Raw genomic sequence first — 25,348 nt, 5'->3', positions numbered from 1 at the left:
TGGGACACAGGGAAGGCAACACAATGTCTTAATTCAAATGAAAATCAGAGACAACCTTTGGAAGGAACGACATACAGGGGAAAGAACAACCTTATCCCGGTGAATCAACAGGTAAGGTGAACGACAGGATAACGCCACCAGTTCCGACACCCTGCACGCAGAGGTGATAGCTACTAAAAAGGCCACCTTCTGGGACAGCGTAAGCAGGGCAATCTTGCAAATATTTTCAAAGGGAGGGTTCTGTAGAGCTGAAAGTACCAAATTAAGATCCCAAGGCGGCAATGGAGCCTGCACTGGAGGAACCAAATGTTGGACACCCTGAAGAAAGGTACACACCAGGCAGTGTGTGGCCAAAGGTCGTTGGAAGAAGACCGCCAAAGCTGACACCTGGCCCTTGATGGTACTCATTGCCAATTTCTTTTCAACCCCCAGTTGAAGGAAGTTCACCACTGAGAAGGAGCGAGGAAGAACCCCAAGAGACTCACACCACGCAATGAAAGTCTTCCACGTACGATGGTAGATCTTCCTAGAGGTAGATTTCCTAGTTTTCAATAGTGTAGGAATCACGGATCCACTTATCCAGATAAACCCCTTTCCTTCAGCACCTGTGGTTCAACAGCCAAGCCGTCAAAGCCAGCGACTGTAAAGCAGTATGAAAGATTAGTTCTTGGAACAGCAGATCCTCACTCAGAGGAAGCTGCCAGGGAATGTCGGCGACGAGCCGCACCAGATCGGCGTGGCCAGTCTGGAGCCACTAACATGACCGCAATCCCTTCTACCTCGATCTTGCGTAGAAGTCTTGGCAGAAGCTTGAGAGGAGGGAAAGCGTAAATCAAATGACACTGACCCCACGGAGCCACCAGTGTGTCTGTGGCATCCGCTAAAGGATCCCTTAACCCTGCCACAAACCTCTGCACCTTTCTGTTGAGCCGAGACGCCAACAGTTCCACCTCGGGGGTGCCCCACCAGAGACACAGCTGATGAAACACCTCCGGATGAAAGGATCACTCCCTGTGGTCCAACGCCTGCTGACTGAGGTAATCCGCCTACCAATTTTCCACCCCGGGAATGTGTACAGCAGAGAGGGCTGGAACGAACCGTTCTGCCCACCTTAGAATGCCGGCTACCTCCAGAGCCACCAGGACACTTCTTGTGCCCCCTTGGTAAGTGACATAAATCCACGGCCGTGTGTTTTGCCTAAGTCTATCTAGCAAGGTTACTTTGCGGTATAATCGAGGAAGCTCAGACCTCTGCAGTGTATAATTGTGCTTTTACTATACAAAACATGCTGTACATACAAAACTATTACAATATTAGGAACATAATACAAGACTGGCAGATATAACAATGCCTAACAAATGAACAGCCTACGGTCTGTAAACAGCAGAAATACGCTTAAAGTTACTTAACTTATTATGCCCAAGTAGCCCAGTACCGCAATCCCCGGCGTAGCAAAGCTAGCACCGGGGCTAACACTTTTGTGAAGACCAAGGAGCAGATGTGACACCAAAGGCTATCGCCACAAACTATAATGCTCCTCTCCCACAGCAAAATGGAGAAAATGCTGGTGACTGGCACATATGGGAATGTGAACGTAGGCATCCTTGATATCGATAGAGGTGAGGAAATCCCTCTGACGCAGGGATGCCACCACCGTTTGAATATACTCCATTTTGAACTTCTGTACCCGCACAAAGCAGTTTAGAGCCTTGAGGTCCAGGATTGTATGCACTTTACTTCCTTCCTGGGAACTGTAAACAGGTTTGAGTAAAAACCCTAAAAATGTTCAGAGGTTGGAATCTGGGACAATAACCCCTTGAAGGAACAGGTCTTGTACTGCCCCAAACAGGCCCTGTAAGAGGTCCGGGGACAAGGGCAAGTTGGAAGAAAAAAACCTTGCTGGGGGACAAGAGCGAAACTCGATCTTGTAGCCAGACCGAATGACTTTGTGGACCCACTTGTCTTGCACTAGGGAAGTCCACGGGTCTGGAAACCAGCGAAGACATCCCCTCATCCCTGATACGGGTGAGGGCGCACCTTCATGCAGAAGGAGCCTTGTCACTGGGTCTTGGGAGATCGTCAAGGCCTTTTTGAAGTCTGATCCGCAGACCAGCACTTGAGCCAAAAAATACACAGAAGGACCACTGCCAAAACAGAGAGGCGAGAAATCAGGGGAGCCACATCCAAAGAGGCCTCACAGATAAACTACAGCCCTAGGACCAGCTGGTCCACCAGCTCTGAGCTCGGCAAAGGAAGGGGGGAGCTGTTCTCCCTCCAGGTCACGGTGTAGGAGCTTAGCCCACTCGGTCAGAGTTTACGACACTAGGGCAATGGTGAATTACGGCCTCATTGCCGAATCAGCCAGAGTGTACATATTGTGGGCCACAGCCTCCGCCTTCCGGTCAGCCGGATCCTTAACCACTTAAGCCCCAGCCCTATTTCGGACACTTTTTGTTTACAAGTTAAAACCAGTATTTTTTCCTAGAAAACTACTTAGAACCCCCAAACATTATGTATATTTTTTTAGCAAAGACTCTGGAGAATAAAATGTCAGTCATTGCAAAACTTTTTGTCAAGTGGTATTTGCGTTACGATCGGGGTTACGTCATCGGAGCCCCGATCGATGCCGTTTACGGCATTCATCGGGACTCCATCCAGCCGGCGGACGTGCCGGCTGGGTGCTCGGGGCTCCCGGTGGGACGGGAGCCCCGGGCAAAGCCACGGAAGGCGGCGGGAAGGGGGGGACGTCCCCTCCCGCCCCCCCGGGTAACGATCGAGCGGCTCCCGAGCCGCATTGGTCGTTACCGACGGAAAGCCGACCGTCGGCTTCAAACCACGGTACCGGGATGGTGCCTCTAACTAGAGGCATCATCCCGGTATAAGCCCGCAAAGTGTACCGACGTATCGGTACGTTACTATGCGGTAAGTGGTTAAAGGCCGGGGACTCTTCAACCGGAATCATAGTTGCCTTGTTTAATCTGGAAACCAGAGGGGCACAGTCCACTTCTCAAGAAGAGACTCCTCATAGGGGTAACACCTAGTAAAGCGCTTAGGGACCCCACAGGGATGCTTTGGTCATCCCCACTCTTTAGCAACAGTTCTGTCAAAATATGCAGGGCAAGGAAACACCTTTGCCACTTTGGATGGCTTGTGAGTGCCAAAGGGCACCTGCGCCTCCGTCGCAGCTTCAGCTGCATCCTCCATCTTCAGGGTCTCATGCACAGATACAATCAGTGCATTCACCAGCGCCTTTTTGAGTGCGGGCGCAGACGTGGAGGAGTCATCCTCACTATGAGAAGATTCCATGTGCGTGGTTGCAGACCCAGCAGGGTGACCCATGTCCGTAGCGGCCGAATCAGATTCAGGATCTGATAAGACCGGTGAGGCAGGGGAAGGCGGGGGGCACTTTTTGCTAGCGGGCCCCACAGCCTCAGAGAGGGGATCAGGTGGGGAAATGCTCCAAAGACTCCATGAGTTACCAGGGGGACCCCACAAAAAGTGTAAAACACTGCTAAGGGACAACCCCCACTGCGCTGGCAGCACCACCCAACCACCAGGCACAAAGCACCAAGCGATCCTCAGCAGAGCGGGAGATGACCCCACCAGACTCACCACCCACAGAAACAGGCACCTGCAGCCACCAGGAGAATCTGCACGACACATGTGGTGATCAGAAGGTAAAATGATCCAGTAGTCAGCACCAGGGGATGGGGAAGGGGGTCCCACAGCCAAAATCGCCGCCCACAGGGCTCCACTATCATGGCCGCCACTATTTCCAATGGCAAACCACAAGAAAACGGCCCCCGGACTACACAAACATGGCCGCGACATATAGACACACAGGCTACAACAAAATGTCTGCCCCGTGCAGCACCATGAGGCTTATAGGGACCCAGGAGGGAGAACAGGCCCCAACAACAGATCCACTCGATCTAGATTATCCAGCCCATCACCCAGTCCGGCAGTTGATTGTAGATCTCACAGGAAAAAATCCAGGAGAAAAATATTTTGTATCAATTTTTGCCAGGACCAAAGATCCCAGAAAGAGAATAGGTCCTTACTCCTGATTAGGCAGAAAAAAACTGAGTGGCTATAGCAGAGAGAGGGAGTATATCCCCTGGGACTGCCCATGGGTATAGCCAGAATCCTTTTCTGCCTAGTGTCCTACTCCTGTAGGGGGCAGTATAACCCAATGGTTATGAATATCAGGAGCTGTGTCCGTCAATGAAAGAAAGAGAAATTTACATTTTGGTAAACCTATTCAATGAATCCAAGTTCTGGAAGCTGAGATAACATGCACTGCATTGATGCATTCACAAAATTTCACACTAACTACGAGCAAAAAAATTTCTGATACTTTTGGGTATGGAGGAGCATGTGACCTCACCTGACAGCCCTGCAGCTCAGTGATTGGCCTTGCACTGGCACATGGGGGTGGAGAGAATACTTAGCCCTGGGCAAGCTATAGGGTTGTCTTTCTTCCTTCACAGCAGCTAAATGGAATATCAGAAGAGCTAAGAAAACACGTGCACATGGGGAGAAAAGCATTAAGTGGTTGTAAACTCCCATAATAAGGTTTCCTATAGGTACTGTAAATAATATCGCCTAAATGTACACCGTTTAGGAGATATGCAGCCGATGACGTCATCTGTGCATGCGCTCTGAAGGAACCGCCACCTGTCCCGTTCCTTCAGAGCCCTGTTCTGTGACCAGCAGCTCCTGCATGCATGCATGATTGTGACGTCATGGGGCTCCGGCCCATCACACAGCCGGAGTCTGCTGACTCGGAAGGAAGACAGGTAAGCTTCACATAATGTGCTAGTATGCGATGCATACTCTGCTTTGCCCCCTCCTCACTCACTGGAGTGCTGGGCTGTGGAGGGAGCAGGAGCGGCCGGCTCAGGCTTTTAGCAGCTCACTGAGAGACTGAGCCAGGTGCCAGTCCCAGCATGTGGGCAGATCCTGACTATAAATGGGATGACGCCCAAGCCTGGACCAACTCTGCAGACCTAAGCCAACAGTTCACAGGAGTGCTTTGGTTGTACTTCTCCTTTAACTTTTGTATTTTCCTGTATGGGCAGGGTTTACCATTAAAGTATAACTAAAGGCAAAACTTTTTTTTTTTTTTGTTTTGGATAAAGCTAAGAGGGTTTAGAGTGCTTGTAAGTTTTTATTGTATCTGTGCCCCCGTTAGGGAGATTCACCCTATTTGTCGGGTTTATCATTAAAGAAAAAAGTAAAACAAAATCTTAAATTTTGGGTTGTACTCAGAAAATTATTAGATGGGAAATCTTCCAATGGTGATACTAGTTCTGGTTGCCTGGGGGTTGCCAAGGAATTCCCTTATTTTCAGGGATTTTGTTTGTCTATGGGACTGGAAATGAAGGGAAATCTCTTATTTTAGAATATGGCCTGTTTCACACTACACCAATGGACTACTAATTGTTGACCACCTTGGCGTTGTTTTGTATACTTACTGCTGGAATATTTATGGTACCTTGATTAGGAGAGCCTGAGCCAGCCACTCCCGCCCAGCCAGTGTGGACGGGGGTGTCAGAGCAGACAGCATCGATTGACAGTCACCGGCTCTCTTCTCACAGAGCTCGGAGCGGTGTTTGATCACTCGGTTCTCAGTCTTAAGCCTCGTACACACGCAACGAATTTCCGCCGACCGGTCGTCCGTCTTTTGTCCAGAGTGGTGTCTGTTGTTGGAATGTGCCTAGACTGCACACGAATTTTCCCGCACGACAGAATTCTACTTCAGAAGTGATGTCATGTGTTGGATGGCTTTCTTTGTGTTCTTTCATCTCTGAGCATGCCTAGTCTTGCTCATAAGATTTTTCCCCATCGAAATCTGTACTAATGAGACGAAAATCGGACGTGTTTTGACGGACAACAAAAACTATACAGACTGCACACCAGGATTTTTGCGGCCGAAAAGTCGGAGTCGGTTGTTGGAAGCATCATACTAACAAGCCGAAAATCAGCAGAACGGTCGTCGGACGAAATTTCCCAGCCAAATTTCGACTCGTGTGTGCGGGCCTTTAGAGTCGGCGGGGAACAGATGACAAGTGTGAAGTATACTCAAATATCCCAAACTTCTTTTTTTTAACCCCCCCCCCTCTTATTGATGTCACCATTCTTATATACACTGACTATGATGGCAGTTCATTATTTGGATATTGCTATTTTTTATTGTTTTCGATCTTACTTGAAATGTAATAAAGCGAATTGTAGACCACCAAGAAAAGTCTGTCTACAGAGGACTGAAATAATACTGCACAGTAGCAACACTGGGGTCCTAAAGAGATAAACCCCACACGTTACATGATCTGCATGGAGTTTGTATGGTCTTCCTGTGTTTCTGTGAGTTTCCTGTCATAAGCCAAAAGTATTTTTTATTTTTTTTGCAGGTTACAGCCTGATTCACACTGGTGCAATCATAAGAGCAAGACCATGCTCGGAAAATAAAGAGCACATAATTCAACACATGACATCACTTCTGAAGTTGAATTCTGTCGTATGAGAATTTTCGTATGAAAGTAACCTCTTCACTTTCCATATGAGACTAGCATGCAACAAAAAACAAAAGAAAATTCGTCCAAAAATCTGATCGTGTACGAGGTTTAGATGTTGATTTACTAAAACTGGAGATGCACTGGGGTGCAGCTGTTGCCAATCAGCTTCAGTTTGTTCAAGTAGGCTTCATTAGCTATAGTTCTCACTAGACTTCAGAAGTTGGACAAAGTACAGAATCTTGGCACCTAAAGCCTTGTACACACGCGTCGAAAATCGGCAGGAAATTTTCGTCCGACGACCGATCTTCTGCTTGTTAGTATGATGCTTCCGACAACCGACTCCGACTTTTCGGCCGAAAAAAATCTGGTGTGCAGGCTATAAAATTTTTGTCCTCCGTCAAAACACGGCTGATTTTCGTGCAGTCAGTACAGATTTCGACAGGGAAAAATCTTATGAGCAAGACTGGGCATGCTCAGAGACGAAAGAACACAAAGAAAGCAAACCAACACATGACATCACTTCTGAAGTAGAATTTTGTCGGCCGGGAAAATTCGTGTGCAGTCTAGAGCACATTCCAACCAACAAAACACCACTCTGGACAAAAGATGGACGATCGGTCGGCCGATAATCGTTGCGTGTGTACTAGGCTTAAGGTGCCACAAATACCTACAAGCTGGCACAGTATGTTGGAAGTAAGTAGTCAGTGGTGCTGGAGGTTTTGAAAAATCTGACTTGTCAACTTTTTTCTACATTTTAATGCTTTGGTAGGCCCATAGAAATCAGTGGCTACAAATCAAATTGCATATAACGTGCATTTTGATATGTTGCCAACGTGTATTAACAAGCCTTGGTTAATGACTGCTAATGTACACCAAATCCCTAACGTCAATAAAATTGAAAAAACAAACCAATGCACATCAAAATACACGTTAATGCACATAGAAAACACGCATTGACATAATGCACCTGTCTAACACAAAAAGAATATGCATCTCTATGCACACACATAAATCTAAATGGGATCTCAATATTGCAGCATCACTAAGACTGCAGTTCTCATGCAAATAATCCACAATCTGCTACTAAAATGATACTAAGAAATAAATTCACACTGCCGCGATTTGTCAGGCGGCTTGTCAGCCTGACAAGTCGCGGGATGTCGCGGTCCATTGAGTAGTACAGGACCTGTTCTAATAGGAGCGACACAAGTCGCTCCGACTTAGAAAAAGGGTCCTGTACTACTTTGGGGCGACCTGGAGGCGACTTGCATAGACTTCCATTATGTGAAGTCCCTGCTAGTCACGCCGAAGTCGCGGTGCACGCGACTTCACAGGTCACCCCCCGAAGTCGTGCCGCTTCAGTGTGAACCGGCAGAAGAATTAGATAATAAACTTATAACATTTTACCTGACCCAGTCACTGTTTTGTTTTTTTTTTAAAAACTAACAAAAGTGTTTCTGATCCAGAACAGACAAAGCTGGGCTTATTACAAATAATGTCAAAAAAGGGTTACAGCAGGCAGCAATGAGTCGAACCCGGTTTGAAGGAGAACTAAAGACAAAAGGCAGCATAATCTATACCAAATAAACAAAAGAAAAGCTATTTATATGTGTTTAGAACAGTGTTCCACAAAGTTTAGTCTTCTACAGGATTTATACTGTATAGTCAACAGTCTGCTCAGCACTTTACAAAAAGGATGGAGACAGTACAGTAACAGTACAATTGAATACAAGAGGGATCAGAGGGCCCAGCTAATGTAAAAGGGACTATAGTAAAAATCTCTACCCCCTCCCTTAAAGGGTTAGTTCACCTTCACAAAAAAACTGCCTATGCATACAACAAACTGTGCAGCTCTGACTAAAGTTGAATAATGGCCTTACTATAGGTGCAGGTCATTTACATAACTCCCCCAAAGCCTGACTGGAATACTCCCGGGACATTGCTAATTGAGGCCTAGTTGTTATTGCTCACTTCCTCTATCACAGGAGTGAGCTTCTTCTCTGATTCAGGTGAGGACATGTTCTCTCCCCTGATGCAGGAGCTCTGTGTTCATCATTCGAGAGCTCACTCCCGTGATGGTGGAGGTGAGCAGTAACGACTAGGCCTCACTTAGCAACCTCTTAGGAGTATTCCAGTCAGGTTTTGGGAGGTATGTAAATGGTCTACACTAAAAGCAAGGGCATTCATTCAATTTTAGTCAGAGCTGCACAGTTTATTTTCATCTACAAACACCCCTTACCTGCATAGGCAGTTTTTTTGGTAAACTAACCCTTTAATTCAACAATTAATAATATAGCCATTGGAGTGGATTAAAACATGATAACTGTTGATATGCAGGCATACATTTAATGTTTGACTGGGTTCACACTTGTGCGATATGGGAACCAGCGTGATTCCTGTGCGGGTTCCTGCATTGCACCTGAATTGCTAGCGGTTCACACTGACATCTGCGAACCGATGTGGGTGTCAGTGTAAAGTTAATGACATCCCTAGACCGGTTTGCAGATTGCAGTGCGAACTGTGAAGTGCTGCAGGAATCAGATAGCATAGGTGTGAACACCCATGGGATCTGATTCCAGTGTGAAGCAAAAAAAGGGCCATGCACGATTTTGGTGCGAATACAAGGTGATTTCAGATACAGTTTGTATGGCTGAATTCGCATTGCACAGACATCGCATGTGATCTGCACTGCAATGCGGTGCAAATCACATGCAATGTTTGTGATCGCACAAGTGTGAACCCAGCCTTATTGGTTACCCCTTATTAAAGTGACAGCCTGTCCACCCCTTGTACTATTCAAGTACAATGATGCAATCTGACATACTATGAGAGTGCATTGCCTCTGTTGACATTCTCTTTAATTAGGTCAGACCACATCAATTAGGCATGCTATAGACGATGCGATTTTCTTTCCTGCAACCACGTATTCCCCCATCCCACAGAGCTATTGTGTTCTGCCAGCGGGCACGGAGAGCCATCCCAGCTGTGAGAATACAGTGTTTATTGCTAGCAGCTATAGCCACTGCCAATTCCAACCATCTATGACCCGCTAGTTGAGCCACTGAAAATCCTTCATGCACAATGGTTATATACTGATATGTTTGCTATTCATGCCCAATAAATGGGGTCCTTGAAATATCGAAAAAAAAAACACCTGTATGAATAGCACTTCATGAATAAGGCAGATCATAGACGGTGTGATTTTCTTTCCTGCAATGAAAGAAAATCGCTCAATACCCCCATCAACACACCCAGCGTTGATGGGAGAATCCCTCTCGCGAAAGCTATTGTGTTCTCCCGACGGAGGGGTGCGGGGAGCCGTCCCTGCAGGAGAGCACAGTGATTAATGCTAGGGCAATAATCGCATGCCAAAAGTCCAACGTGCTGGCCGTACCCAAGTTGATTGATGGATCAAATTTGGTACATTCCGCCTGCCCATTGATGGGTTGAGCCTTGGCTGGTCCCTGTTAAAGCGCCCAAGATTCAAACCATCTATGGTCAGATTAAACATTAAGGTAAGTTCCCAGAGAGTTATACCCTTCTCTTCCATTTGTGCCAAGTCCTATTTGCTGCACAGTAACTGAAATTGGACAGTACTGGCCATTCGTCTAACACAACAATGTACTGGACACAAACACATTTAGATCTATGAATATGTGTAGTGGTGCTTTTTTTGCAGTGTTGGGCAGGTGCATCATCAACATGCATTTCCTTTGTGTATTAAAATGCGCTTTAAAAGATGTTTTTCACTTTTAGATTTGGAGTGGACACAGTTAACTGCCATTGATCAATATCCATTACCAACGCATCATGTGTTGCCATTGACTTTTGTGGGCATCCATACACCGAAACAAGGGACAAAAAGTCCATGCACTGCAGGACTAGGATAGGCACAGGAAATATTTTTATTGTGGGGAAGGTGGACACATGATTTTTAGCCCGTTGCAAAGCATGCGTTAACACATAATGTAAATGAGCCTTTAAATTGACCATACACATTGCAAGCTGGTCAAACAATATTCTTTAGACTTAACTATATACTGCAGTGCAAAAACCTGTCTGCATGGAAACAAATGAAGCTGATTTTTTAGGTAGGCCCTCACACTACATAGTTTTGGTATAAAGAGTTTGAGAGCTTGTACAATCCGATTGTCATGTGTGTGGCCAGATTACAAGGAGATTCATACATAATGTAAAGAGACAGACTGTAATTCCTCCTGACTATTCAGTACTTGGCCGAGTGTGTTTACTTAAAATCCTTGCCTCATTGGCTGTATTTTTTTCAAACCACTGTGAACACACTCAGCTCAGTTTAAATAGATTTATGATTACAAATTAGACTACACATGAATGAACTGGATATGTCTCCGTACTACCAAATAGCATTATAGTGCCTTTCCTACCATAAAAAAGAGCTCTGTGCTGCATCATGTCCCTTACATTATACGCAAAGGTGGCATGGTCTCTGGCTGCCAAGTGCATTGTGGGCACTTGATATTATTAATCACGATTAAGCCCATTGGGTGAAACATGTTAGAGAGATGGTCCTGGGGGTGAAGCTCGTCAGATGATTCAAGTTTTGCCTGTGAAGACAACATCATTGTGCAGCTTTTTCTTTGAATCATAACTAGCTATGTGTGGAGGAGTGACAGACAGGCTCCAAGCCAGCACCTGATTTACAGATTAAAAGACATCGACTTAACCATGGGTTCTGTGCATGGCGACTGGCCAATCAAATTTTAGAGGAACAATTATTCAAGCCTGTTCCAATTGTCATTATTCCTTATGACAATCCACAACAGCAGTGCCTACCATTACTGATCTCTTCTCCACTCTGCAGGGTAAAAAGCGTTGTCTGGCTGAGCCAAACTATTTTATATAAATACCTGGCACTGGATCCTAGTGTTTGAGCTTAGCTTGAGCTTAAAAAATGTCTGACCTCCCATGTAAGTCTATGGGTACCTCAAGGCTGCCCCTACGATGGGTTATTTTCTAGCAATTTCATCCACTTCCAAATATTGGATTGCAAAAAACATTGCCAAGGCAACCTACCACCAATAGTTTATGTATTTATATTTATATGTCCTATAAGTATGTTGTTAGGTCCCCTTGGTCCCTTGACGATTTGGGCATCAAAAGTACATAAAAGTAGTGGAAATTGCTAGAATATTTCCCCTTGTAAAGGCCCGTACACGTGATAAGAAAATTGGAAGTAAAATTTCGTCCGATGAACGATTTGCCGATTTTTGGATTGTTAGTATAGTGCTTTCGACAGCCGATTACGAATTTTCGGACGACAAAAAATGGATGTGCAGTCTATATAATGTTTATCGTATGTGAATACAATGTACGATTTTCGTTTAATTAGTACAGTTTTCGTCCAAAAAAAATCATAAGAGCAAAACTAGGCATGCTCAGAAACTAAAGAATACATACAAAACAATTCAACACGTGACATCACTGAAGTTGAATTCTGTGGTACGAGAATTTTCGTATGAAAGTAACCTCTTCACTTTCCATATGAGACTAGCATGCAACATAAAACTAAAGAAAACTTGTCCGATAATCTGATCGTTTAGCCAACATAAAGATGAGGACTGAAAATCACAAACAATGAGGCTGATTTACTTAGGGCTCGTTCACACCAGAGCGCATGCTAAAACAGCTTAAAGGTTGTGTTTGTTGTGCGGTGGGATTGAGGCAAGGTGCATTAGGCCCCTTTCACACATGCTGTCCGTTTGTCCATTTTTCATCCATCCATTGACAGATGAAAAACCGACATCAATGCATCTCTGTGGATGTACTAAAAAACTGATAAAAAACTGATGAATACTTCATCCATTTTGACGTGACTGAACTGATAAAATGAATGGTCCGCATGTGTGAAAGGGCACTTGCATTGTTACAACACTGCACTGTTTACCTTTTTTCTTTCTTCTTTTTTTTTTTACTTAAATGAAATATAATTTTGTTACATTTCAATCATTTCTATGCAATGCAGCTGAACTGTGGTATGGCGACTAACAGTGACATACAGGGGTTGATTTACTAAAGGCTAATAGACTGTGTACTTTTCAAAGTGAAGCTGCGCCAGAGCTTAGCAAATGAGGTGAAGGTTCACTTTGCAAAGAAATACCCACATGCAAGGAAAAAAAAAACAGCATTTTTGCTTCCATATGATTGGATAGATAAAGTCAGCAGAGCTTCTGCTCATTTTCTAAGCTCTGGAGCAACTTTGCAAAGTGCACAGCATTTTTGCCTTTAGTAAATCAACCCCAAAGTGAGATGAGGTGCAAAAACGATGCAGCCTATCTGAATTGTTACGCAACACACTGCAACCCAATACAAGGCAGCATTGTGGTGTTAAGAGGGCACATAGATAACAATAGCTATTTCTATGTGCCCGGGGGTTGAGCAGTGTATGCAGAGCAACACTTCTCAACGGACATTGTGTTATCGAAACCTAAAGCCCCCCCCCCCAGCAGAATACAATAGTGCTGTGGGAGGCATTCCCCCATCAACACTGAATGTGCTGATTGGGGAATCCAGCTATTTTTTTTGCTTCCACTGCTGATGGAAGTAAAGAAAATCAAGTAATCTTTGGGCTGCCAGCGGAAGGAGTTCTGACAGCGGGAAGAGTTCCCTGCTATCACAACGCACTGATCAGCACCGCAGGCTATAGTCAATGGTGCAGTATTTATCTGACAGGATGGTTGATCTGAAGTCGTTCAATAGAATGACTTCCGTACAACCAGCCTGCCCATAAATACATTCAAATTTAGTTAGTCCCTGCTGGACCAGCTGAATTCAGATCCCTGTATTGGTGGCTTAAAGGAGTTGACTCTTCACATAAATTGTGTACAATTTGAATTATGTAAAACATAAGCTTCTGTTTACGTATTAAATCTGATAATGGTTTAATAACTGAAGTGATTATTATGTATGAAGATGCTCAACTCCTTTAGTAAAAAGGCTTCTAAGCCTTTCCAGACAGAAACTGCTATGAGTGACTCTATTATGGCGCTTTTCCACTGCATGGTACGGATCGATTTGGCTCGGTTTGGCTTCTCCACTGCATGGTACTGCATGGTACGTGTTAGAACGGTTCGGTACGGTTTGGTACAGCGGCGCTTTTCCACTACATGGTACGGCTCGGTACGGCTTGCTTAAACAGTACTACCTCGGTTGGGGTTCCAAGCGGGCCGTACCGATACCATATCCCACAATCCTTTGCATGCATCATTGATTGTTTGTCACTACTAGCCACTGATTGGTCAGAGAATCATTGTAATCCCACCCACTTACTACTTATTGGAAAAGCAAACTGAGCCGAGTAGAGCCTATACAGTGCTGAAAGGTACCGACTCGTACCACACAGTGGAAAAGCAAACTGAGCCGAGCTAGGCCAAGCAGTGCCGAGTGGAGCCGAGCCAGTACTTGCAGTGGAAAAGTTCCATTAGACTTACCATTCAGGCCCAGTTCACACTGGTGCGACATGCACTCCGACTTTGGGAGCATATGTTGCATGACGTGTACAAATCAATGTTTCTTTATGAGAGCCACCTCATTTGGTCTGACACAAGTCGGCTTGACTTTGAAAAAGGTTCCAGCACTACTTTGGTCCGACTACAGCCCATTTAATATCATTGAAGTCGGATTAAAATCGGATCCTCGTCCTAACCATTCGACTCGTGACATCTGACATGGTAATTACAGAAGCAGGAAAATGAATTTGTCATGCTGGGGTTGCTTTGATTGGTCAAAGGGCAAGTCAGAATATCTCAAAGTCTGAGAAAAAGTGTATCCTGCTCATTCAAGTCGGATGGAAGTAGGACTGATGTTGCAGGGCAAAGTCAGATCGACAGACGTACAACAGTCTTACATACCAGTGTGAACCTGGCCTCATGAAGAAACCTTTAATTGATATGAACGTCATATCACAGCCGTTGCCAAACCTGCTGTGACTTTCCAACTCCCCCAAATCAGTCCACATTGGTACATTGGTAAGTAAAGTGTCTTCATTTTTCTCCAGTGAAGTGAGAATGATAGCTTATCAGAAGCAAATTTTTCAAACCATGTTAGTAATCTCTTTAAAAGATAGTGAGAATTTCCAATGCTGGCAAATACTCCAACACTGATATTTCTCCCACAATATGTATAACTACGGATGTACAGTACTAAGGTAAGCTGCTTTTGTATGATTAATTCTATAGTAAACTTGTTAATTTACATAAACCTAGCAGAGCTGGCCATTGGATTAAAACCCAATTAACACATGTAAGTCAAGCAAAGATGGGGGTGGGTAGCAGATGGGGGCTGGGAGCAGGTTAACAGATGTAGGCTTGTATACTACCATTTGCTGGCAGGCAGTTTTAAAATAATTGATCACTGAAAGACAAATAATAAAAAAAGGAATGCCAAATTCGTATCTGATGTTTGTCCTTTCTCCTGCACAAGTAATATCAAAGGTTAGAGCATAGCATTCAACAAATTTTATGTCTACAATGACTATTCTGCAAACACAAAGGGAACACTGACTGCAATTTGGACATTTTGCAATTTGTTTTTGTAGCTATTACAGCACTGTGATGAGGTAACATGAGCCTGCGGTCATTAGGCAGAAAACCTTGTTGTGTTCTATTTACTGTCCTTCATGCACAAATAATTTCCTAATTCAGTTGATTGCGCCTAACTGTTCAGCTAAGAACTGCCACTATTGTCCTGCAAATTCCTACCAATTTAGTAAGTAAATGATGTGAATAGAATACAAACTGTAATGTAGGCCACAGAAAGTCATGATACCTACAAACAGTTGTAGCACTATATAATTGTTTCCCATTATTACAACTCCCTGGGACCTGTGAAACCAGTTAGTGGACACTGCTGGTGATACTCTGTGTGCACAATGTGAACTTTAAAACTAGCCATAGATGGTGTGATTTTTTTCTTGCAACCGCTCGATTCCCCTTTCAACACAGTCATTGTTGATGGGGGAATCCCTCCCATGGAGCTATTGTGTTCTCCCGGTGGGGGAAGCCGTCCTGGCCGGGAGAACACACAGTGATTATTGCTAGCCAGTATAGCCACTGACAATATCCACATGAAAAATCCAACAAGCTGGTCATAGCCAAGTCCATCGATGTATCCACTGCGGTAAAATCAACCTGCTCAAAAATGGTTAAAATATTAGTGGTTGATTTACCATAACTGGAGAGTGCAAAATCTGGTGCAGCTCTGCATAGAAACCAATCAGCTTCCATGTTTTTTTGTCCAAGCTTAATTGAACAAGCTGAAGTTAGAAGCTGATTGGCTACCATGCACAGCTGCACCAGATTTTGCACTTTCCAGTTTTAGTAAATCAGCCCTTGTATGTCCATAGCAGGCATAACCTCAGACAGCACACTAAGCCAACATTTATTTTATTCGATTTTTGTAAAGAGGTACCAGGAATGTTTTTCTATGGTGTCATAATCTTGCTCTGTGTATCTTAGATTAGGTGTAGACAACCTTGGGACTTCGGCTGTTGTAAACTACAGGTCCCATCATGCCCTTGCCTCTGGAATCATGTTTGTTGCTGTCAGTCTTGCAATACCTCATGGGACTTATAGTCCCACAACCGCTAGAGCAGTGTTTCTCAACTCCGGTCCTCAGGGCACACTAACAGGCCAGGTTTGCAAGAAAACTGAAATACATCACATGTGATATCATTTGCTGCTCAGTGATTGCAGTATTCTAGTCTGCATCTCCCCAAGGTAATACTTAAAATCTGGCCTGTTAGTGTGCCCTAAGGACCGAAGTTGAGAAACACTGCGCTAGAGTGCTGAGGTTTGCAGGCTGGCTGGTAAGTGAGCTGGGAAATTTTGTTTGTTGTTTGACATGCGTCGTTCTTCCATGTGCCCCTTGCTGCAAAGGCCAGTTATAGGTTGGGGTAGTTGCCATTTGTTTGTACAGTTGGTTATATGGTATGGGGGCGCACTGGATGCCTTCAGCTGCCACTGTGCTATTTGCTGGGTGTCTAGTGTCCCCCTGTGCCTTTAAGAAGGGGTGGGCTCCCTCCAGGCATACCTGCCCTTAATCTATTCATTATTTTATATGTGCTTCAATTCGGGAGGCTCAAAATTATAGAGTTAGGACTTCAGATAATACTGGGGTGCCATGAAGTGGCCATTGCAGTTTACACATGAATTTGCAAAATGTGTGCAAACTGAACCCCGTGGTTTTAACATGAGCTGTTAAGACAATTTGGTTTGTTGCAGGCTGGCTGGTAAGTGAGCTGGGGATTTTCTTGTTGTTTTTTGGAGTGTTGGGATTGGCTACCCCTGGTTTAAAATACACAGAGCAGGATTGCTGCACTATATAAACACTTTACAAAAATCAAGTGAATGAAATGTTGGTTGAGTGTTTTGGAAATAATCCATCCATTCTCCATTGTTCTCAACCTAAACTAAAGACATAAGCAAGTTTTATAATACATAGCCTATTGGCTAATTTCACTACATATGCTAAAATGATTGTGTTGTTTGAGAAATAAAAACCTCTTTCGAAGTTCAGATCATTAGCAAATAATTGCCTAATGCCTCGTACACACGCAACGATTATCGGCCGACCGATCGGCCGTCTTTTGTCCAGTGTTGTTGTGTTGGTTGGAATGTGCTCTAGACTGCACACAAATTTTCTCGGCCAACAAAAATCAACTTCAGAAGTGATGTCATGTGATGGTTTACTTTCCGTGTGTTTTTTCTTCTCTGAGCATGCCCAGTCTTGCTCATCAGATTTTTGTCTGCCGAAACCTGTACTGACTGACGGAAAATCGGCCGTTCTGTTGACAGCCAACAAAAATTTTATAGCATGCACACCAGATTTTTTTCGGCCGAAAAGTCGGAGTCGGTTGTCGAAAGCATCATACTAACAAGCCGAAAATCGGCCGATCGGACGTTGGCTGAAAATTCACGGCCAAATATCGATGCGTGTGTACGAGGCTTAAGACCTAACCCTCCAGGGTACTGGTAGGTTTAGCTTCAATGGAACGTTAAGTCACGGAGTCAGGAGAGGAGGTGGGGGAATAGTCATTGACAGAATGGATCGCTGAACCTACCTTGTTCAAGCCTGAAGAGTCTTTTCTCCAGCTTCTCCATATCATTAAGCATCAGAACCCGGACCTGCTTAGTGTGCTCCATTGTGGTTTACTGGCTTTGGTTTTCTTCTCAGACAGCAGGCAGCGGTGACATAGAAACACAAGTGACCCCTGAAAAACATAAAAAAGGAATTGAATAAAGAAATCCAATCAACATAAGATGCCATGGCTGAAGCTGCACACTTACATTTTGCAAGCCTGTCAAAGCTAAGTAAAGAGGAAAAAAAAACTGATTTCCAGTCTATGATTGCAAGGTTACAGCACTGAACTGAAGGCTGCACAGCGGGGATCAGAGGGGAAGGTGTGTTGCCATGCACAGAGCTGTCAGATACACAGTGTGCCCAGGAAACAGAGGACTCAGTAATAACATGATGCTGGCATCCAAACAATGCTTGTTATCCAGCAAACAATCTAAATATATATGCATCTCACCTCCTCCTTCGCGTCTCCCCCTTCAAAGACCCTCTAAATGTCCCTGAGACCCAGACAGAATGTAGGACGTGCAGAGAGGGACGGAGTCAGGACAGTGCAAAGACCAGGAACCTCCCATTGGACTCAATGCATCTCTGCCCACCAATCACATGCCAAGTACTAGACACACACAGCCTAAACCCTCCTACTTCTTGCAGGAAAATACAAACAGCTGACTTTTACTGCTCGCCTTCAGCTCCAACCCCCCCACTGAATACACAGTGACATACACAGCTCACACCTTCTGATGTGCTCCTCTATTCATCTGAGATCCTCACTTCAGTCTCTTTCCCAGCAACCTAAACCTGTACAATGGACAACAATCACATCAGCATTTTCATTAACATGCAAAAATCTACTGTGGAATAGGCAGTCCTCTACATAAAGTTTTAAATAAGTGACACTAAACAATAACCTTATTCTCCAAAAAGGATCCAATACACATCCACAACTTAAAGCAGAGCTTGTATTGGCTCCACTCCTTCCCCCGTGCCACCATTATAGCACTGCAAAGACAACAAAATCTTGAATTACGTAATAGGCGGTTTTGTGTATGCGCGGAAAACCGTGCAGATGGTCCAGGAAGCCCATGCATGCACAGGTGTGACACGGTGCTTGTTCTGGACCCAAAACCCTGCGGCAGATCTGCGCATGCGCGTGGCAGAAAAAAACTATTTCTTGCCTAGTGCTGCAAAAAGTGCTGTTTGCAGAACAAATAAACGTCACTAGTTAAAAAAAAAAAAGTATATCCAACTGTAAGAGCTCATTTACACCACAATCTGTGCATTTCTGCATGTGCGTTTGCATATGTTTTTAGAGTGTTTTTTTTAAATATTTTTTTCATTTATTTCAATTTATTTATTTTACGAAGTGGCATTTATACAGCTTTGCGCATTTGGAGTGTGTTTGTGTGCATTCATGTGCATTCCAGTGCAGAAAATGTAACATGCTGTTCTATATTTTAAACACACATGAAAGCACTACAGTGGTGTAAACTAGGCTCAGTGGAATACATTCATTTTTCTTGCATATTCATTTGTGCTGCATGTAATAAAGGCATCTGACTGCATCTAGTGTAAATGAGCCCTAAGAGAGGGAGGAGGCACGGCAACATGACTTATACTTTAGAGTGAAGGTCTGCTCTAATGATCCTCTAATCCAGTGGTCTCCAAGCTGTGGCCCAATCCAAAACAGAATCTCGGCCACCTCCTTGGCCGCCAGGGCACTCTTGGTGCCCCCTTGATGATTGATGTAAGCCACAGCCGTGGCATCGTCCGACTGTATCCGAACCAGAGAGCTGTGAAGGCGACTTGTCCAATGGAGCAGACAAAGCCTGATCGCCCTCAGCTCCAGAATATTGATCAGCAAGAAGGACTCCTCTGCTGCCCAAGTCCTCTGGGCACAAAGTTTCCCCAGCACTCCACCCCAGCCTGACAGGTTGGCGTCCGTGGTCCCCACCGTCCAGAACAACGGTAGGAAAGACTTGCCCTGGCACAGAACAGGTGACTGGATCCACCAGGATAGAGCTGACTTCCTGAGTTGCCTAAAACAAATCTTCTGGTCCAATGACCGAGGCTCCCTGATCCACTTTGCCAGAATCTCCTTCTGCAAAGGTCTCGAGTGGGACTGTGTCGAAGGTCGACACCATCAGGCCCAGAGCCCTCATGCAAGTCCACAAGGAAGTCTGATCGGTTTCCATCAGGAACCTGATCACCCTTTGCAGCTTCTGAAGCTTGTCTAAGGGAAGAAAGACCCTCGCCAGAGCAGAGTCAAGAGTCAGCCCCAGTTAAGTGACCCAAACGGATGGTGTCAGAGCAGATTTCTGGAAATCGATCGTCCACCCGAATTCCTGAAGGGTCTGAACAGTAATAGCGATGTTGCCCAACAGATTCAAATAGGAGACTGCTTGTAACAGGAGATCATCCAGATATCCCACAATCAAGATACCTCGCTGACGTAATAAGGCCAGAACAGGGCCAGGACCTTGGTAAAGACTCTGGCAGCAGAGGCGAGACTGAAGGGTAACGCCACAAGTTGATAATGCTCCTCTGGCACCGCAAAGCTGAGGAATCTTTGATGTCCCTCGAATATGGGGACGTGGAGATACGCATCCTTGATATCGATGGAGGCCATAAAGTCCCCCTGGTTCAATGATGCCACCACTGACCGAATGGACTCCATTCGAAACTTCTGCACCCGCACAAAGCGGTTCAGAGCCTTGAAATCCAGGGTGGGAAGCACCTTGCGTCCTTTCTGGGTAGCGTGAACAGGTGAGAGAACGTTCCTGTGGCGTAACCAGTACCATCACCCTTTGAGCCAGGAGATCTTGCACAGCTGCCCGAAGATCCTTCAAACGCCCTGGACACAGGTGAAGATTTGACTGAAAAAACCTGTCCCCCCGGCCCTGACCAAAATTCTATCTTGTACCCGGACCAAACCAGCTTGCGAACCCAATTGTCCTGAATGAAGGAATTTGAGGGTTCCTGAAAGAAGCACAGACGTCCCCCCCACCCCTGAGACGGGTGAGGGAGCCCCTTCATGTTAAAGAGGACTTATCTGCAGCACCGGACTGACTGGCTTTGGGCTTGCTCCAATGCTTTTTAGCACCTCCAGAAGCTCTAAACGGCTTACCCTTTTCTTGCGCCCCGGAGGCATGAAAAAAACCGTCTGCAGTGAGCAGTAAAGGAAGGACCCCGCTTAGTACGGGGAGTTTTACCTTTGGAGGATTGAGGAAGAAGAGTACTCTTCCTGTCCATCAGATCTTTGATCAACTCATCCAAGGAGTCACCAAACAAATGTTCTCCCAGAAAAGGGAGATCTGCCAGGCTTTTTTGGAAGCTTGGTTAGCTGACCAGCTCTTCAGCCAAACCATGCGTCGTAAAGCAATTCCCACAGCTGAAACTCTGGCCTCCAGGGGAGCCGCATCCAGGGACGCTTCACTCAGGAATATCAGGGCCTGGGCCACCTGGTCCAAAAGTTCCAGCTGTTCTGGAGGAACTATTTCATGGTCCAAGGACCGTTTCAGGGCCCTAATTAATTCCATAACCGACTGTGAAACCAAAACAGACACAAAGACCGGTTTCAAAATGGAACCCGCCAACACGTGAAGATGGCGGGAAAGGGATTCCAACCGCCTGTCCACCGGATCCGAAAAAACTGGAGAATCTTCAACAAGCACAATAGTCGTTTTTTTTCAATCTGGAAACAGGGTGCTCCACTTTACGTTGCATCGTCCAAAGGTTGGAAACTGTATCAGCAAAAGGATACCGGCGTTTAAAGCGTTTTGGCACCACTAGCACGTGCTTAAAGCGCCGCCATTGGTCATTCACAAAATCATGAAAGGTGATGGGACAAGGGAAAACCCTGCCAGACGTTTGAGTCCAAAAGCCACCTGCGTCCAGCTAGCGTGGGCTCATCAGCCAATTTTAAAGTTTAACACACTGAAATAATCAGGGCTTCCGCCAAAGCGCATTCCCCTGCTGCAGCTGAAGAAGACAGGTCCTCTTCACCATCTGACTGCGAGGACAGCAACCCTTCAGATAGGGGGGCGTCTGGGGCAACCACTTCAGCCTCTGAATCTGAGGACACCACCAAAGATGGAGAAGGCAGCGGCCGTTTCTGGCTATTAACCTTTTTCATGACAAAATCAACTTTCTTTGACAGGCTTTCCAGAGCTGCTGAAATTGCGGCCAGCGACTGCGATTCGGACTGTCCGGGAGTCGCACAGAGTGGGTCAGAGTGGGTCTGAGGGTGAATTCACAGCCTGGGACTCTATAATTAAAGTTACCAAAAAACTGAGTACTGTCGCTTTAAAAGTGCCGATCGCGATTCACACCACCGATTGCAGCGGTCTGCAGAGTCTCCTTTTAAAATACACTAACAGCAGAGTGTGCAGGGATATGCCCGCAAAGACCCCAGTACTGTACCACCACCAGAGAAAACCCTCCTGATCATCCTCAGCACATGAAGAGAGACAGGAAATTACTTCGGCCAGCAGCAGGAAGCAGAAGCACAGAAAGTGATCACGCTTGGATGTAAAAGGTCACGCTGCTTAGTGCAGTACAGAGGACCACACAAAAATGGTTGTCAATACATTAAAGCGGAGTTCCGGGCACAAAATCGATGTTTTTTTTTTGTGCCCGTCCGCTAGTTCTGGATAACCTGAAAAGGAATTGGATAGTTAGGTTTTTTTTTTTTTTAAACTCACCTTGTAATTGTAGATCGTAAATACTCACCTCAGGGTACTTCCTCCCTCGGAGCCGCGGCTCTCCCCGTCACTTCCTGCCTCGCGATGATTCCTGGGAGCTGAACGTCATAGCTCCCAGGAATCAATGCGACGGCACCGGCCCCGCACGTCATTTCCGGGCGACGCCGCATGCCCAGAAGCTGTTTAGGAATGCGGCGCCGCACCGGAAGTGACGAGAGGGGCCGGTGCGGCGCATTCTGGGAGAAGAAGACGCGGAAGAAGACGCAGAAGAGGACCGCGCCGGCTTCAGCTGCCCACAAGAGAGATGGAAACGCTGTGGAAGAAATTTTATAAGTAAGTATTTCTTCTAAAAGGTAAGTGCGAACCGGGACAGATCAGAGGCTAGCCATTGTGGAATGTGCTAGCCCTGACTGTCCCGGGGGTATGCTTATTGAAAAATCACATCTGTGCCCGGAACTCCGCTTTAAAATATGAAGCTCAGGGAAAATGGCTGCCCCATATAAGTCAATGGGAAAAAAACTGTACATTGCCCACACTTAAGATGGCGGCGCCCACGGCAAACCATGCAGCCAGGGACCAACACAATGAGGCCCACAGGATCCACAACAAGACCCAGCAATCCACAAGGTATGATGCTACCCCCTCAGGGTAACAGGCGCCCCTAGTCACATAGCCCCCCACGGGGATGGGAGAGGGAGACAGGCACAAAGGCCGGGTACTGGACAGTCCAGGGGGATCTTTTAGGAGGTACAGGTCCTATCATCCCCAGGAGAGGGCCCACATCCCCCCAAGGCCACCAGGGGCAAGCGGGGTCACATTTACTCACCATACCATGGACCGGGTGGGCTCTGCTCCGGGCAGACCTCCCCCCACCCAAAGTGGGAGTGCTGCCAGCCGAGGGGTACGCTATGACTCAGGGCATTCCAGGTCGTCGCATCCCAGTGAGGCATCCGCTCGCCGGCTCGTCCCCATCCGGAAAGGGGCACTGTCGTGGCGAGGCCTAGTGCGGGACTATAACCTGCTCACACTCGTAGGCCAGGCTGGGGGGACCATAAGGATCTAGATTATCCAGTGCGAAGCCCCAGCCGGCATACTTGTAGATCACCAGGAGGATCCCCCTGACACTAGCTAGTAAGTGAGTAAAGAGAAATAAAATAAAATATTATGAAAAGAATAAAAAAAATAAGACCGGAGTCCCAGCAGGAAACCTAGGTCCTACTCCTTCTCTAAGCAGAAACAAACTGGTTTGCTGAGCTGAGCGTGGGTTATGCCCGCAGGGACAGCCCCATGGGCGTGTACATGTAAAATTTTGTACTGCCTAGACTACTCCTGCAGGGGGCAGCATAAACCATTCAGCTGATGAAGATCAGGCTGCGTCTGTCGATGGAGGATAGAGAAAAATATTGTTTTTTTTTCCAGAATTATCGCTCTTTTTTGTTTTTTAGCGCAATAAATAAAAAACGCACAGGTGATCGAATACCACCAAAAGAAAGCTCTATTTGTGGGAAAAAAAGGACATCTATTTTTTTAGGTACAGTGTCGCACGACAGCGCAATTTTCCGTTAAAGTAACGAAGTGCCGAATCGCAAAAAATGGCCTGGTCATTAAGGGGGCAAATCCTTCCCGTCCAGAAGTGGTTAAACAAAAAATGATTCCCATACTTCTCTTTCAAGGTTATACTTCAAGCGCTCAGCTTGTAGGTTTCTATTCTAAACTAGATATGGGATCTGTACAAAATGAGGTAGCTGCGCTCACCTACTGACAAGATGTGGACTAGCAGATAAACGGTATCTCAGTGAATGGAAACTTTGTATCTCTTTCAGTGAGTTCTTTCAATGCAAAGTAAACATGTAAACACTCAGATGAGCAGTAATGACACTTTATGGTGGTAGTTTCCTTTAGTGCCGGGTCACACTTGTGCGATGCGGGAAGGCTGCGAATTCGCAGCCTGTTCCCGCATCGCATCCCCACATCTGGCAGTTCACACTGCCATATGCGATACGCTGGGGGTGTCAATGAAATGTTAACGACACTCCCAGTTTGATTGCATATCGCAGTGCGATCTGACAGTTCGCACAGGATCGGATCGCACAAGTGTGAACCACTGTGCGATCCGATCCTGATGCGGCTGAAAAAATGCCTCATGTGCGACTTTTGTGCGGGTGCAGTGCGAATTTAGCCATACAAGGTGTATGGCTGAATTCGCACTGCACATCCGATCGCATGTAATGAAGGAGCAGTGCGCTCCGATATTACATGCGATCGCCGCACACGCGGAAGTGTGAACCGGCACTTACTGCGGGTTCACACTGATCCGACTTGTCAGGCGACTTGGTCGCCTGACAAGTAGCTTCCAATGCTGTGCAATGGAACCGTTCTAATCAGAGCGAATCAAGACGCTCCGACTTGGAAAAAGGTTCCTGCACTTGCATTGACTTCTATTATGATAAGTTGTTGCAAGCTGCTCTGAAGTCACCCTGCACGGGCGACTTCATTAGTTGCCCGAAGTCGGGGCGACTTCGAGTCGGATTAATGTGAACCGACTCTTAGCCCTAGCGGTGCCTAATTTAGGCAAGCATTTGCACCAGTTTCAATAAAAGTACCAACATGTAAGCCAAATTTAGGCAGTTCTAATTACAAACACTTTAAAGAGCCTGTCACTATGGCCGGCCATACATGGGTCAAATTCTCAGAGAATTTTTTCTTTCGAAAATCATAACTAAGAGTTTTTGTTTGAATTTCGCACCATTAGTGGGCCGCAGCAACAGACAATTTGTGTGTGGCCATCAAATTTGAGTAATCGGCATGTTGGAAATTTTTTTCATCTATACACAGATGTTTTTTTCTAATCAATGATGGGAGAATTGTGTGAGAAATATAATCAAAAAAGAAAGGAGCATGAGATGCGACCTGGGAAGAAAAGAAGATTCACAGCCATGAAAATTCTTCCCTGTAGCAACCTGAGGTGACACTGAAGGCTTGGTTGGTCGAATTTCTAAATCAATGGTGGCCCCATTG

General features: G+C 45.7%; 1 protein-coding gene across 6 annotated transcripts in view; it reads right to left on the bottom strand.

Annotated features, from left to right (window-relative positions):
- AGL (amylo-alpha-1,6-glucosidase and 4-alpha-glucanotransferase) overlaps nt 1-25,348 on the bottom strand; it is a 170,558-nt gene that overhangs the window by 103,429 nt on the left and 41,781 nt on the right. For 4 of the 6 annotated variants that reach the window (XM_082265872.1, XM_082265873.1, XM_082265876.1 and 1 more), the window contains exons 1-2: nt 18,085-18,234; nt 17,614-17,763 (exon numbers count right to left, since the gene is read on the bottom strand). In XM_082265872.1, coding sequence (XP_082121998.1) covers nt 17,614-17,695 — 82 coding nt within the window. In that variant the 5' untranslated portion in view covers nt 17,696-17,763; nt 18,085-18,234. Of the gene's footprint in view, nt 1-17,613; nt 17,764-17,839; nt 17,987-18,084; nt 18,235-25,348 lie in introns of those variants that run through there. The other 2 variants (XM_082265875.1, XM_082265874.1) reach the window with 2 other exon arrangements.

The sequence above is a fragment of the Pelophylax lessonae genome, assembly GCF_965119305.1.
Source record: "Pelophylax lessonae genome assembly, chromosome: 8".
In the NCBI taxonomy this organism is placed as follows: Eukaryota; Metazoa; Chordata; class Amphibia; order Anura; family Ranidae; genus Pelophylax; species Pelophylax lessonae.
Note: the sequence above shows the minus strand (reverse complement) of the source record. Positions and strands in the feature narration are given on the sequence as shown.